Source organism: Lactuca virosa, chromosome 7, assembly GCF_052849685.1.
Source record: "Lactuca virosa cultivar CGN04683 chromosome 7, Lactuca_virosa_CGN04683_v6, whole genome shotgun sequence".
NCBI classification, from domain to species: Eukaryota; Viridiplantae; Streptophyta; class Magnoliopsida; order Asterales; family Asteraceae; genus Lactuca; species Lactuca virosa.
The window spans coordinates 223,735,785-223,752,750 of record NC_136432.1 but is presented as its reverse complement, the minus strand read 5'-3'; the positions used below and the strand labels follow the sequence as shown (position 1 = coordinate 223,752,750).

At 37.3% G+C, this 16,966-nt stretch overlaps 1 protein-coding gene across 1 annotated transcript; it reads right to left on the bottom strand.

Annotated features, from left to right (window-relative positions):
• Positions 1-4,269: 4,269 nt before the first annotated feature.
• Positions 4,270-5,996, bottom strand: TBL12 (trichome birefringence-like protein (DUF828)). The gene is made up of 4 exons (XM_079058498.1): positions 5,386-5,996; positions 5,203-5,316; positions 4,868-5,114; positions 4,270-4,782 (listed from the first exon to the last, which is right to left on the bottom strand). The coding sequence occupies exons 1-4, from the start codon at positions 5,913-5,915 to the stop codon at positions 4,501-4,503; spliced, it is 1,173 nt and encodes a 390-aa protein (XP_078914624.1). The 5' UTR covers positions 5,916-5,996; the 3' UTR covers positions 4,270-4,500.
• Positions 5,997-16,966: the final 10,970 nt, after the last annotated feature.

Genomic DNA, 16,966 nt, shown 5'->3' with positions numbered 1-16,966 from the left:
TATAAATAAAAAAATCAAAAAATATACAATACTATTTACGAACAAATATTAAAGCTAAAAATCAAGAACATAACATATAAAGCAAACAAACACATTGCATCATCATGTGATGTATATAAAAGAAATCGTTGCTAAAAAGAAGTCTATCGACACCATCGAATAGATATGAGACACACGGACTAATATGCGTGGACGCACATAAACCACCATCATATGTCATCATATGAACATCTAGAATCTGTTCGAATATGAACCACAGTGATAATACAAAACTCTATATGTTTGAAATAAATAATATACCCTCATAAATCAAATATAAAACTCGTTTGTGGTCAAATCTAGAGTCGATAGGGTTGTCATGGAGTAATAATGCACGAGCCAATACCCAAAGCATGTAGTATTAAATAGTACTCAACATGCTCCTGATAGTCGTGCTAAAACCTTAGGACATCCTTCATAACTCCTTTTGCATTCAATTTTCCTTTGAAATGCATGTTAGTATGCTACAATATAAAAACGATAAAAGATAAAACATTGAAAAATGATCAAATCAAACAACACTAACATATAGCAATTTCGAAGGGTGCCAAAACACAAGATTATTCAGAAAAACAATAATGACAAAGGTGACAAAATGACTATTTCACTGTGCCAACTACAAAATGCATTCAAAACTGTACGAAATACATTTCTTTAGGAAATATAGTAGTTTGTTGCGACTAAATACCAAATCATATGCTATTTACATGTATAAGAGAGTATTCAAACAAAAAACTAAAATGCCCAAAAAAATACTCATTTCTTATTTTCCATATATTTTTTAGAGCATTTCGCAGTGCAAACTGTAAAATGCCTTAAATAATATGTGAAACACTAAAAATTACATAAAACGTATATCTAATGGTGACGAAAACATTTCAAAGACTAAAATGCATTTATCATGGTGCATAATGTTTAAATTATAGAAAAAGTGACCGTACTTTAAAAAAAAAGTGCAAATTTAAACCATAACATAATGAAGTTTACTCGAATAAGCCGGTTATCCTCTTTAGTCATCACAAGCTATGAACGTTTCTTAGTTGTGACCGTTTCTTAGTTTTTGCGAAATGAAAATTAGAAAAATTAACCACCCTTAATTTTTTTGGCTTAAATATGGGAAACCATTGTTGGCCCATTTTGCCGACTAAGTTGAAAAATACATTTTCTAAATTTAGGCTTTTTGGTCTTTCTATAAAATAATTAAGAAAAGTGTTGTTTTATCTTAACATTAAAATGAAAGATCTTGAATGCTCAAAAGTTATATTAAAATGATATTGCTAATTAACATATGATCCTAAAGGTCACACTAACAATTTTATACAATTGATTATTTATTAGAAATTGATTTTAATAAATATTCAATAAACTCTTATAATTAATTGGAAATTCTTTATCTCTTGAAAATAATTATTTTCATAAGCAAGTCACATAATATATCATATGGTATGATTTATTAAGTGATGTACAACATTTTGGACCATAAAGACTTTTGTCTTTTTCCAAAAGATTAAAGTTTATAAGTTATTAAAGAATGAAAGATTTTTTTTATAAAAATCTTTCTCTCTTTTCTTATAAAAAAATGGAAATAATAATTTATTTAGAATAAAAATCTTTTTTATTAAGCAGGTAACATAATATATCATATGATATGATTTATTAAGTGATGTATAACATTTTGGACCATAAGAACTTTTGTCATTTTCCAAAAGGTTAAAGTTTATAAGTTATTAAAGAATGAAAGACTTTTTTATAAAAATCTTTCTTTCATTTTCTTATAAAAGCATAAATAAAAGAAGGGGGCAAGGAAAAGCTAGCTGCAACATCTTCATATTAGATTATTCATAAAGCCATACTTTTACTCTAATAGACTTTTCTTGCTAGGGACATGGTGTCCTTAAACACCAAGACTCAATATGTAATGACTTTGCTTTAGTTGTTTAAGTGACTAGCTTTTGCCTTTTGGTTTTACTAGGGAAAAAAAACATAACAAGCATTTGAGATGCATACTGTCTCTTTTGTTCATTTTTTCTTGGAGAATACTTGCTCATTTTTGCTCTCTTGAAGTTCATATTAGGATATAAACTTTAAGCTTAAGAGTTTTAAGAGTTTTACAAGACTAGCATCTTAAATCAAGTAGAGTTCTTGTTGGTGTATCAAAGGTTCTACATTCTCCATCATCTTCCAAGCCTCCATTAGAAGATCCAAAGTCTACAAATGATGTTAAACTTTTCTTTTTATTTGGTGCTTGTTTTCTTTCCAAAATTTGCAACAAGATCCATGGTTGGTTATAACTAGTTTATATTTGTTCAAAATACTCAAGTCTTCCGTTGCTAAAATCTTATTTTTGAAACTAATTTTGAATAAAAACCCAACAAAAAATACCAAGATATTAAAACCTATAACATGTGAATAATAATTATTAATTAAATATTATGGTTGCACATATTAATTACATATTTGCAATCCAATTACTAGATGAAAACTTAGCATAAGGGTGGAGGGTGTGGGGGTGAGAACAACCATGGGATTGACTAGGAGGGAGGCCCAGGATTGGGAAATGGGGAAAAGCTAGGAGAAGAAAGAAGGTTATCATGATTTGGGCAGACATAAATACAGAAAAAGTTTCATATAGGGAAAAAAAATCAAGATTGATGGATGTAGGAGAAACGGGAACACCATTCCACCCAATTTGGTAAGGGGCGGTAGGAAATGAATATGTGGGATGACACCGTGCACACACACACTCTCTTTCTCTCTCTTTCTCTCTCTCTCTCTCTCTCTCTCTCTCTCTATATATATATATATATATATATATATATATATATATATATATATATATATATATATATATATATATATAGGGCTAGGTTTATATGTTTCTTACATTTATTATGTGCTAGAATGCACCAATAGAAATTTAGTAAAATTAAATAATTATTTAATTAAATAAAGATAGATATATTAAATGATTTCCATAATTGTATGTATATTAAATGATATTCATAATTATAATTCTTTTTTATGAAACTAACTAAATTCGTTATTAATGTCAGCAATAACATTATTTCAGAATAAATTCGCATCTATGTTTTCATGTATGGTTCGTGTTTTGTTTATGGACTCACTCAGTTAAAATACAACAAAATTGCATGGAATATGAAGAACAAGAGTGTATTCTACTAGAATAAACTCTCATTCTACTATAATATACTCTCATTCTCCATGTTCTAGGCAACTTTGTTGTATTTTGAGTGAGTGAGATCACGAAACAAAATATGAACCCATACATGAAAAACTATATGCAAATTCATTCTGAAAGAATATTATTGCTAATATTAATGACAAATTTAATTAGTTTCCATAAAAAATGAAACGATTATCTATAACTATCCGGATGTGAGAAGAAAGAAGGGGAAATTCGTAAAATGTGTGTGCTTACATTATGTCCAAGTTATATACAAAAGAAACGATTATCTATAACTATCCGGATGCAAAGATCACATTCGAATCGATTTGCATTCAACACGGTTGATACAACCTATAAATGAATCAAAAGCCTTAAACGGTTAAGGAACCTTACATTTTCGTAACCATTAAGTTTTTGGAAGCAACCCATTAGTCTTAGAAAGAATAACAGTTATGTAACTTAAGTGTTGTTTGTTTTTTCGAAGCGAAAATGTCTAAAGTTTACGGACCACCTCTGCAATCCTGTAGCAGAAGAGATGGACCAAACAGATGCATTATGTAATAAAAAGTCTGTTTGTTTTTTAACGTCTGCAAACTGTTGTAGTAAGTTAAAATAAGGTGTGAAGAGGTTTGAAGCAGATAGTCTAGTGTTGCGCCACGCAGCACAACCACAACAATTTTTAAGTCAGAAGTCTTCTGAAAAACAAACGGCTGCGAAGGGCCAAGTGTTGGGAGTATGCTGTGCGGCGCAACAATAAGTGGTTTTTTAGAAAAAACAAACAACACCTTAGTAAGTTGTTACTTATAGAGTTATAGTTATACTTTTAGCTTTATTAAGATGCAGAATAATAATGGGTTACCATTGCTAATAAAAATGCAAGTTTTAATGTTACATTATGCATTCAATTCTTCTAAAAATACGACATAAACAAGAATTTATAAACAAATTTACAAACTGCCATAACTTATACATCCGTTGATATCATTTAGTAATAAACCACACAAAAAGTAGCATAAATTTTCTAGAATTGAGCAATAAACCAATAAAAAAACAAAATCTTTAACACATTTCACAACAGAAATTGATACATCCTTTCAAAACTCAACTTTCATCCAACAAATATAATGAATCTATATATAAAATTATAAATCATCTAACCTACAATTACACAATACCCCCATAATCAACCACCAAAATCCCATCACCAAATCTCACTATCAACTCTTTCTTCAATCTTCATTTTGACATTATCAACAATTGATTACACAAAATCATCATCTTCTCCCTATCCTATTCTTCATAAGTTGCCACAACACATTGACCCAAGTGTCAGGGACACCTGGCAGGCACCAATGCATGCAGTCCTGTCCCCACACTGACACTGCATCCTTCTTTCCTAGCCACGTGGCTGGATGAGCATCTGCCCTAAACTCACTTAAATGAGTCAAGTCAAGTAGTTCAATACTTGTTTCTTCAAGTGCTTTTATAATCAACTCATTGATTAATCTTGCTTCTTTGTTTACTCCATTGTTTCTGGGATCAAACCACAAGTCAACCTGTTCAGGTATCAGTATGCAAATATTGTATAGTTTTATAATAAATCATTCTTTCTAGAATCTTATAGCCATTAATGATTCATACCTCGAATTTCTTAAGGGGATCATCAAATAAGCAACTTCCATTTTGATTCCAATCACCACCATGGAAGTGTCTAGGTGATTGTAGTCTCCAAAACTTGAGTGTTTTTGGGAATTCTTTTTCTATATAAACAACCATGTTCTTGAGTACAATTTCAAGCCCTTCATACATATTTGGAGCAGGAATTATTGGCTTCCCTCTTTTGTAAAAAGCAAGAGGAGACTCTTTTGGAAACTTGTCATATCCCCACCTATAATAAGTTTAATCATTAAACTAAAAAATTACATAAACATATACTTTTCTTGATTTGTATTTTGAGAATTATAATGTGTATTTACCAGTGTCCAGTGTTGAAAACAAGAACATCATAGAAACCACCGATTTCTGCCCATTCTTTTGCTGGAATATCAACATCAACACGATGTGCACCCTTGACTCCATTGATCTCCTGACTAATTTCAATCTAATGTCAATCTTTATACACGAATTGAAAATTTGAAATGGAAATCATATTTGCTTACTCGTATTTTGCTAACAAAACTGCACGATGATATGCAATAGTGACATTGAATTTAGGGAAATAAGCTCCTCTCCAAGCCCCTTTCCTCTTCCATTTCTTAGCATCCATATCAGCAACCCTAAGTATACACAATAAACTCACCAAGAAATTCTCATTCAAAGAATCCCCAATAAACCCAATTCGCTTATCCCTCATCAAAGTCATGAACTCAAACGGATCAATTTCATGAAGCTCGCATTCCTCGGGTACCCATTTCCATGAATTGATCCGGTTCATGTTATCTCTCTGGTTTCTAATACAGTTCCATGCGTTTCTGTGGAAAGGACAGGTATCGTCGTAGAGAGGTCGTCGACGGGGGTCAATTACCCATTTTCCGGAGAATAGGTTACAGGGTGTTGGGGGTGGTGATAATGGGATCTTTGAGGGTTTTGAAGATGGGTATAGAGGGAGTAGTTTCGAGTAGAAGAAAATGAGTGAACAAGTCGAGAGCACTAACCATGTTAATAGTGTTGAAGGTAGCTTAGTAGCCATTGTTAATCATTACGAAGACACAGAGATACAGAGTAGAGAAAGAGATCTGTAACGATGAGTTTGATGCTGCAGAGTTTGATTTTTTTTTTGGCTATTTCCATAAAAAACCTATATTTTGATTTTTTTTCTTTTTAGACCTAAAAAATTTTTCTTTTCTAAAAAAGACCCAACTTTTACATATTACTTGTTATTTTAGACTCTAGCAGGTTACCAAAAGGGAAATTAATTATTTTCATTTCATAAAAAACCATATATTTTGTACTTTTTTCCAATTTAGACCTAAAATGTTTTTTTTTATTTCAAAATAAACTCAACTTTAAAATTGGTTACAACCTTTTAACACTAGTTGTATAAGGTACTTAACTACACCGATTTAATGAAGCTGAACTTCGTCCATGCATAAAAATGTGATTATATCCTTTCAAATTAAAATGAAATCCTAAATTTTTTTTTGGTAATTATTATGATTATCCTTAAGAATCAATAACAGTGATATACAAACACCATGTATTGATCTAATGTATACATAAGATAGATTAATAAAATGAGGTAGTAGGCTAACTATTCAATTTTCTTTTCTCTACAACAAAATTTCATAGTTTTGTCAGTTTTGCTCATTCACCACATTCCAACCATTATTAATAATGTCAACCATCGTGTTTTGGTATTTAAGTGTGTGGTATCATTCTTATTATTTGGATTTTCAACTTATGCTCAAATGGTTTCATTCCCAAAATATAGTTTTATGTATTCATATGTGATGTTAACATTTTTTAAGAAAGTCTTAAACTTGAATCTCATATATCTAAACAAAACTAATACGAATGTTTAGGATTAATATTTTTATGTATTTATTTGATATAATTATAACATATTATTTAATAATGGGCTAATGCTACAAAATATTCTATGGCTTTGGTTTAGGAGTATGATAGTGAGTGCGTTTATTAACTGTTCTAAAAAAATTGATTAAAGAAAAAATAATATAGAAAAGTGAGAGAGGGAAATATGTCAAAACTCACCAAATAAGTATAATAGACAAACTAAAAAATTATTTTGTATACAGTTTGTTAAATTATATGGTATTTTTTTTCTACAAAAAAAATTGTTATTATGCTAAAAGATTCTTCTTAGCCATTTATTATTCATGTTACCAAAAAATATCAAATTAACATCAAACTTTTTATTAGCGGTAATAATAACATTTTCTATAAACAATATATCAAATTTAATGATATAATATATATTCAAGATAAAGTTTAATTATATCGTTTAGACAAAAATAAAATTTTGCAATTCTTTTAGGTTATAGCTCAAAAGATAATAGATTAGATAATATTTTTTAGTATATACATGTATACTTTCTTTTTTGGTGTAGTCAAGAAGTACCTTATATATTTAGTCTTGAAGATTATAACCAATTTTAAAGTTGAGTTTATTTTGAAAAAAAAAAATATTTTAGGTCTAAAATGGAAACAACTACAAAATATAGGGTCTTTTATGAAACAAAAATACCTAATTTACCTATTGGTGACCTGCTAGGGTCTGAAATAACAAGTAACACATAAAAATTGGGTCTTTTTCGGAAAAGAAAAATTTTTTAGGTCTAAAAAGAAAAAATGTCAGAATATAGGGTCTTTTATGGAAATAACCCTTTTTTTTCCTTGAAGAAAGATGTATTTCAAGTTTTGGTCCTTTAGCTTTTACATTTTTACAATATGTGCGCTGAACTTTAGAAACTGTTTTGAACGTCCCTGAAGATTATTTTTGTTGTATTTATTTGAAGTTCTTGCTATATGTTGGGTTTTTTATTCACTTGCGCCTAGGGGTGTTGATTGGGTAAAAATTTTGGGTTTCAGGTAGTTTGTGTCGGGTAGATCGAGTTTTTCCTTAAAATTATAATACCCAATACCCGACCTATATTGCAATTCGGGTTTTCAGGTTTCGGGTATTCAGATTTTAGGTCGGGTTGGGTATTTTCAAGTATACCCGAAAATTACTTAAGTATCTCTAATTGGATTTTTATTACATTTGGGTTTGAATGCTAATTTTTTTATGATTAGTTTGGGCATTGTGAAGTTGAACATAAGGTTTAAAGGTTTTATAAAAAATGATTTCGTATGCTTTATGTAACGGCTCATTTTTCACAACAAATTTTTTTTATTTTTGTTAAGGTAAAACTTCCCAATTTCTAAATCCATTATTAAGAAAACCGTTTAATCCAAATTACATTTATTAAAAATCAGAGTATCATAGAAAACGCGGAATCCTCAATGTTGCTGATGAGTGTGTACAGTCTAACCTTCGCCTTCCCGCAATCACCGATGATACCTGAAACCATAAACAACTGGGTAAGCATATTTCCCCCAAAATACCCCATACAATAAACATACAAGCATGCATCGGGTCCACTCAGTCATCGGGCTGGAATACCCAGGGTTTGTTGGCATGTCGCCTCAACCCAGCCGCTCTTCCAGAGCCTCCGTGCCTACGGCTTACAGCCGACCCACACCGAGTATCTTGGCCTACAACACAAAGCAAGACCGCCTCAACCCACCATTACCATATGTTAACATATAAACAAACAAGGATCAAGTAGGCACATAACATAGACAAACAACAACCATACACCTCACTACCGCCTACTAGTCCTTTCACCGCATACAGCCCTGATACCAGCTAACCTCCATGAAATGTGTAACCATAAGTAACCAGAGGTGAGATAGCCACCCGAACAGATGATCCTACTCTAGATCCACAACCAAACAAGGAACATGCAAGAAAGCTTAGATCAAGAGTTCTCAGACTATCCTACGTGACCACAAACAATCCCTAGGGCACTCCACCAGATAATAACCAGTAAGTATAGATAACATACATATCCAACAATATACTATAGCATAACAACATCCTACATACCAGGATACCGATCTAACAAATCACTACATCATAACAACATACTCGACATTAGGATACATATCTAGCAGATCACTACATCATACCTGATACCAACATACAGATCTAACAGATACTACAGCATAACGACATACTAAATAGCAATAATCCAAGAAATGCATGATTGTATATAATCAGAGGTGAGATAGACACTCGAACATGTGATCCTACTCTAGAACCAGAACCAAACAAGGAAAATGTAAGAGCGCCTAGATCAAGAGTCCTCAATATATCCTACATGACTATATGCAGTCCCTAAGGCATCCCTCTGCTAACAGATAACTGAAAAATAGTGGGTCGACATTGGTGCCTTTGACCCACGGTACAATGAGGCGAAACACCTAAAAAGAAGAAACCCGACAACATCGTGATACGCTCCCTACTATACTGCTTGTTCTCGTGGATCCACTAACATCAGAACCATATAAAATCCTAATCACCAATCAAAACCCTCAATTTTGACCTAAAGTCAAGCCTAGTAAAAAATTCCATGGTCAAGAAGTCAATGGTCAAAAAGTCAACTCAAACCAAGTACGCCCCGCGTACTCGGCTCGTACGCCCCGTGTACTCGCGATCTAGATCGGGCTCCCTTAGGCGTACGCCCGACGTACTATAGGCTACGCCCAACGTACGCAATGACTTAATATCTTCATTTTTGAGGGCTTAATTCCTTAAGTCACTACGTCCAATTTTCGGTCTTAGCCCCAAATGGCATCCCAAACCATAAAGTTTCCAACTTTATGGTTCTACATGTCTAGATCAAGCCCCAACAACAAAACCCTAACTTGTCTTAACCTCTAAAGCTCTTAATGGCTTGCATGAAGGAATCTCAGGGCCAAGATCATATTTTTATGACTCGAGACATGGAAATACGTCCAAAAGGACAGCCCAAACATTCCATAACATGTCATACACAAGAAAGGCCATATTTGGGGACAGAAGCTCATATTTTCATCATGCAAGCTAGATCTAGCAACTTATTCATCAAGGTGGGAACTTTTTACCTTCTGGAGATGGAGAATGATGCAAAACTTCCAGATCCAAGCTTGCTTCTAGCTTTCGAGCTTCACCACCACCTTCTTCTTCCTTTAAAACAAACAAAACACACACTTAAGCTTCAAAATGCAACAATGGGGCTAGGGTTTGCAATAGAATACATTTTTAAGGATGGAGGCTAGAAATGGGGTGAGGCGGTGAGACTTAATAATCAATATATAATGTCCAAACCCTCAAGATTAGGGTTATCGCCCAGATGGAGTACGCTCAACGTACGCATTGTACGCCCATCGTACTCCCAAAATGACGTCGTTCTATTAATTGATTATTATGCCCCGCGTACCACGCAGTACGCCCAACGTACGCGTGTTCGGCCCAAGATTACAACAATGCCACTACGGCCCATTATGTACTCTCTCTTATGCTCAGGGACCAAAAAACAATATTTAATCATACCAAGGGTTACAATTGAATGTACCTCAACATCGGGATGTTACATTTTATAGTTTATATTACTGTGAAATTAGAGGCATAAAATTTCCAGCAAAAATCATTTTGCAAGAAATAGTTCTATGCAAAATTTTGTAGTTTAATAACCATATATTGATTATTTGTTTCTAAAAGTTCATGCGATGACTAACAGTTTCTTTACTATTTTAGTACTCATTTGAAGCAGATTTATGATTTTACTTTGAAACATTCATTTTTATTTTATAAAATCCAATTTGACTAAATAACAAAAGATGGTTAAAATGGAATAGATTAACAACATTTAGTGTTTTTTTAAATTAGGTATTCGGGTATACCCGAATTTTTTTAAATCTACCCAATACCCGACCTATTTAAATATTGGGTTACCCGATTACCCGAATTTCCGAACCCGATATCCGATATACCCGACCTGATCTACCCGAATTCAGTATGGATCAGGTCTGGCAATCGGGTATCGGGTATTTTCAACAGACCTACTTGTACCGAAGGAGTGGAATCATGTTTATTAACTAAAAGCATAAATTATTATATAAATATATTAATACATAGCACACTTATGAACATTGCCCAATTTTGCCCATTAGCTGTTTCGGGTTTTTTGCCCTACTGTTGGGTTGGAGTCGATTTGTGTCTATTGCTTGGCTTGGAGCCTATTTTGTTGCATGCTTCAACTCACCTACATTATAAGCCAATCAATGTACTCCGCCTATTGTGCTCCTCACCGTCTTCTTTTTTATTCTATATCCAAACGTGTGTACATAGAGATGTTTACAAATTTCAAGCGACTTCTTGCTTTACTCTCTTCATAATTACTGCAATTTTGAGTTGGACGGATCAATTATCATAACCTTAACGTTCTCCCAATTTTCAACAAAAGGATTTACGACTTCTAGCTTCACTGGTGAGTTTTTCATCCTGCCATCAATTTTCATTATCCCAACATTTGACCCTGTTCGTTATTTCGAATGTACGATATGTTATAACCATGGAAACCACCAATCAAAGACATTGATTCTCTAAAGCGAGCCACGCTACGCTATTGCTGTAAAATTTTGACTAAGACTCATTCTTTGTATCAAGTTTTGGAATCCATTTACATGACTTGAATTTTTGATCTTCTGTTTTGGTTTACTTTATATGTGTTCTAATTACGATTCATTATTTGCTTCATGGTTTTTGGGGTTATAGATTCGATGGTTGATCTTTATCGTTCCCCTTTTTTTGGAGCCTGGGAATCTCCTAAAACATCATAGACCACGTTTTATTACTTTATCCCTACAAAAGAAAGCCCAATTTGATGTAGAAGCCGAGAAAGATAAGGCTTTAGACGGAGAAGATGATGCCATAAAGAAAGAAGATGAGACCTAGAAAGACGATGGGGTTGAAGAAGATTAAGAAGTAGAACAAACCACACACGCAACATGGTTGACAACTGTAACGTCCCAAAACTCAAAACCATTTTTTTGTATTTATATTAAATAAAACATCAACCAAACATGTTTATCAAAACTAAAGGGAAATCATTATGTATTCATAATCATCCAAAACACATAAGATTTAAATAAGTGAAAAGTTGCGGTGCGTGTGATGCGATCATCCCGAGCTCTTCCCCTTTGATCCTGAAGTACCTAAAACATAAACTGAAAATCGTAAACACGAAGCTTAGTGAGTTCCCCAAAATACTGCATACCATACATATCTGCCAGCTCAAGGCTGTCTTGGGTCTATTTCACCCCGAGTCTATTTCAAGTCATGCTTCAACCCAAATCCATACCAGGTCTATTTCACCCCCAGTTCTATTTCACCCCAGGTCTATTTCACCCCCGAGTCTATTTCAATTCATATGTCAGCACAAGGCTGTAACGGGTCTATTTCAACCCACATACATATAGCAAACTGGCACACATGAATACAACACGTACAGGAGGAGTCACAAAGACTACAAGCACATAACATATCCCAGTGTTCTACAGTATAGTGAGCAAACTCACCTCCGTCTGTTGTCAGTTAAATAGATGATCGGGCTATTGAACCGGAGAATCCACGTGCTAACCAATCAAATAAAACCCCAATTAATAATTAGGCCATTAACCATAACCTGGAATCTAGTTCATTTGTCTAACACCCAGGGTAAAAGACCATTTTACCCTTTCCTCCATTGGCCCAATAACCGAGGCCCAAACTCAATGACACTAAAAGCCTAATAGTGGTCCAATTCCTAAAGGAAACCCAAAGCCCAATATGGGCCCAAATCCAAGAAGGCCCAAAGCCTAACAATGGCCCAAAGTGTAACATCCCAAAATTTGAGGCCAAAAATTTTGTTTTTAAATTAAGCAAGTCATAAAATATGTTACCAAAATATTGTCGATATTACATCAGGTTTAAACCACAATGTCGTGTCTCAAAATCATAACATCATAAGTGATGGAAATCAGAGTACAATCCCAGAAGCTCATTGCAGAAATCATGTGTGAATGTGTGATGCGCTACTACACCGCCAGCTCCTTCCCCTTAGACGAAGAGGTACCTGAAACCAAAACTGAAACTGTAAGCACAAAGCTTAGTGAGTTCCCCCATCATACCACATACCATATAATATCGTCGGTATCTTTCAACCGGTAACTGTCATCGGTATCTTTCAACCGGTATCTATCATCGGTATCTTTCAACCGGTAACTGTCATCGGTATCTTTCAACCGGTATCTGTCATCGGTATCTTTCAACCGGTAATTATACAATAACAGGGTATAATTATACAATCAGGCATAACTGGGTACTGACCTACCCCCTCGATCCTAAAGACCGATGCCAGGGAGAAACTAATCCCTACCACTACCATTAACACACATAACATATCACACAGGCATATCCCATGACCAAAGCACATAACCATACCAAGATAATTATCACAAAGACAACTATCTAATAACTACCCTTGTTGGTGGGCCGGCATTGTGGCCTTAGACCCACCCCTACTGGAAGGTAACTCACTTCGAACGAGTAGCTGCTGATAATCTGCATGGGAAATCTCTGTCTGCTGCTGCTCCGGAAATCCTCCGGCTATAATCCCCACAAAACACTTAATCAGAGTCTGATATCTATTCCTAGGGTAAGATGACCATTTTACCCCTGACCAAGTCCAAGTCAAAGTCAAAGTCAAAGTCAACTTCCAGTTGACCTGACTAGCCGAGTTGGGCCGCCAACTCGTCGAGTCCCTATCTCTTCAACTGTCCTCATCCGCGTCTCTACTCGTTGAGTTTAGCAACGACTCGACGAGTTCTCCTTCTAAAACAACCCCGGATGAAACTTCATCCGACTTGCCGAGTTGTATGAACAACTCGTCGAGTTCATCTTCATCCTATGAACAAGTCCTGTCCTCGACTCGCCGAGTTGTATGAACAACTCGTTGAGTTCATCTTCAAGAGTTGGGAGATTGCCTTGGACTCGTCGAGTCGGCTCATGCACTCGCCGAGTCCTATGAACTCCAGGACTATGGCCTATCCCAATACGTTTGGGTCACTCCCCTGGACCCTCTAAAACCTTTCTAACACTCAACTGGGTCTCTTGAACCATAACAGAAAAGGGGAGTCTAACCTCGGACTCGCCGAGTCCCAAGAACGACTCGCCGAGTCCCAAGAATGACTCGCCGAGTCGATACAGTCTAAGTCTATTTCTTCGATTTCTGGTGTACAACTCTTGTCCAAATGATAGATCTAGGTCCCTAAACTCGATCTAGCACGTAAAGTTACGAACTTTACGTGCATGCATGGGACTTTGAGCCAAAAAGGCTCTAAAAGAGGCTCTTAAGTTGCATGGGGGCTTCCATGGGTGCAAAAGCAGCCCTTTTCTGCCTTGTAACTCCTCCATGGACCTAGATCCGAAGCCTCAACCCCCAACCATTCTTGCAATCATGGTTGGTTACCAAGAATGGCTTATAAAAGCCCTAAATCTCCCCAAAAAGGGATCTAGCAAATGAACAAGCAAGGTATTGACTTTATACCTTCTGGGAACTGCAAATGGTGCACAAACTTGAACTCCCTTGGTCTTCTCTTGATTCCTCTAGGTCCTTCCTTCTTCCTTGTGATCAAAACCATCAAGAATCACCACGAATGCCTTTAGATCTTCACACACAGTTAGGGTTTGCTATGGGGGGTTTCTGGAAGCAATATGGACGAAGGGTGGCTGAATGAGATGCTTAAATAGGGTGCAAACCCTTAGATTAGGGTTTTGTCCAGTCAGAGTCTACTCGTCGAGTCTGGAAGCCGACTCGATGAGTCCATCATTTAAATCCCGGATCAAATCCGCTTCTACTCGACGAGTTGGGCCTTCAACTCGCCGAGTCCCAGGCCAAAAACGCAAAATACTTAAATAAAATGCATACCAGGAACCAGGTGTTACAAATCTCCCCCACTTATTTTAGACTTCGTCCTCGAAGTCTGCTGCTCGTTCCTGGAAAAGCTCTGGGTAATGCTCCATCATCTCATCCACCGGCTCCCAAGTCCATTCCGAGCCCTTCCGGTGCTGCCATTGCACCTTCACCAACTCGACCCTCTTGTTCCTCAGATCCTTCGACTTCCGGTCGAGGATCGCTACAGGCAGCTCGATGTAATTCAGGCTGTCATCGACTTGAATATCCTCTAAAGGTACCACTGCCGAATCGTCCACCAAACATTTGCGTAACTGGGAGACGTGAAAAGTGCTGTGAATCTGACTGAGTTCGGCTGGCAGGCCAGCCTATACGCCACTTTTCCCACCCAGGCTATAACCCTGAAGGGTCCAATATACATGGGACACAACTTGCCCTGCTTCCTGAATCGGATGACGCCCTTCCATGGTGACACCTTCAGGAGAACCATATCCCCGACCTGAAACTCCAGGTCTGATCGGCGCTTGTCGGCATAACTTTTCTGCTGACTTTGAGCAGTCTGAAGCCTGCTCTGAACCTGCTGAATCCTCTCTGTCGTCTTGAGCACTACTTCGGTGCTCCCTATGACCCTCTGGCCAACCTCATCCCAGCATATCAGGGTCCTGCACTTCCTCCCGTATAACATCTCGAAGGGAGGATGGTCAATACTCGCGTGCTAGCTGTTGTTGTATGAGAACTCAGCCAATGGGGGGTAAGTATCCCAACTACCACCGAAATCTAACACACACACCAGCAGCATATCCTCCAGAGTCTGGATGGTCCACTCGCTCTGACCATCTGTCTGCGGGTGAAATGCAATGCTAAAGTGTAGACGAGTACCCAGCTCGTCATGAAACTTCTTCCAAAACCTGGAAGTGAACCGCACATCCGTGTCTGAAATCACCGAAACTGGCACCCCGTGCCTCGCCACCACCTCCCTGATGTAGATATCGGCCAACCTTTCGGCCGAAATACTCTCCTGAATCGGAATAAAATGGGCGCTCTTGGTCAATCGATCGACGATGACCCAAATCGAATCTACGCCTCGCGCGGTCCTGGGAAGCTTCGTGATAAAATCCATTGTAATGTCTTCCTATTTCCACATGGGAATATCTAACGGCTGCATCAAGCCGTGTGGTCTCTGATGCTCGGCCTGGACCTTCCTGCAGGTCAAGCACCGCTCCACGTACCATGCCACATCCCGCTTCATGCAGGGCCACCAATAGTCAAGACGAAGATCCCTATACATCTTCGTCGCCCCGGGATGGATAGAAAACCTGGATTTGTGCGCCTCCTCCATCAATGTCTGACGCGCACCTCCATGGTAGGGGACCCACACCCTACGGTGGAGGGTCAACAACCCTCGACTATCATAGTCGAAGGAGGAAACCTGACCCACAATACGCTCGCTCTTCCGATGTTCCTCCTTCATAGCCTCCTTCTGGGCCTCTCGGATCTGCTCCAGCAGCGGAGTCACCACGGTCATTCGCATACAGACATCCCTGATCGGCGCTGCCTTGTGGCTAAGCGCGTCGGCCACCATATTGGCCTTCCCCGAGTGGTAAAGGATCTCGCAATCATAATCCTTCACTACATCCAACCACCGACGCTGCCTCATGTTCATATTTGGCTGATCCATGAGGTACCTCAAACTCTTGTGGTCCGTGTAAATGGTACAACGAACCCCGTAGAGGTAATGACGCCAAATCTTGAGGGCAAAAACAACCGCCTCCAGCTCCAAATCATGCGTCGGATAATTTGCCTTGTGAGGCTTCAACTGCCTCGAAGCGTTAGCAATAACGTGTCCTCTCTGCATCAAAACTGCGCCCAAACCCGAGATGGACGCATCGCAGTATACGACAAAATCCTCCATGCCCTCTGGCAGAGCTAAGATTGGCGCCTCGCACAATCTATGTCTCAATGTCTCAAATGCAGCCTGCTGCTCAGGCCCCCAACGAAAGACCACGACTTTCCTCGTCAACCGGGTCAGGGGCACGACTATCTTGGAGAAGTCCTGAATGAACCTCCGATAGTAGCCTGCCAGTCCCAGGAAGCTCCGAATCTCGGATGGAGACCTCGGAACCTCCCACCTCATCACGGCCTCCACCTTGGCCGGATCAACCAAAATCCCGTCCTGGTTGACAAGGTGCCCAAGAAACTGCACCTCGCGCAACCAGAACTCGCACTTGGAGAACTTGGCATA

What these genes read in the sequence shown, in the direction of transcription:
- TBL12 (XM_079058498.1), bottom strand. Translation starts at nt 5,915, where the DNA reads ATGGCTACTAAGCTACCTTCAACACTATTAACATGGTTAGTGCTCTCG. An exon ending in GTTTTGTTAGCAAAATACGA is followed by an intron (nt 5,317 to 5,385) that starts GTAAGCAAATAT and finishes GATTGAAATTAG; the next exon opens with TCAGGAGATCAATGGAGTCA. An exon ending in GTTTTCAACACTGGACACTG is followed by an intron (nt 5,115 to 5,202) that starts GTAAATACACAT and finishes AACTTATTATAG; the next exon opens with GTGGGGATATGACAAGTTTC.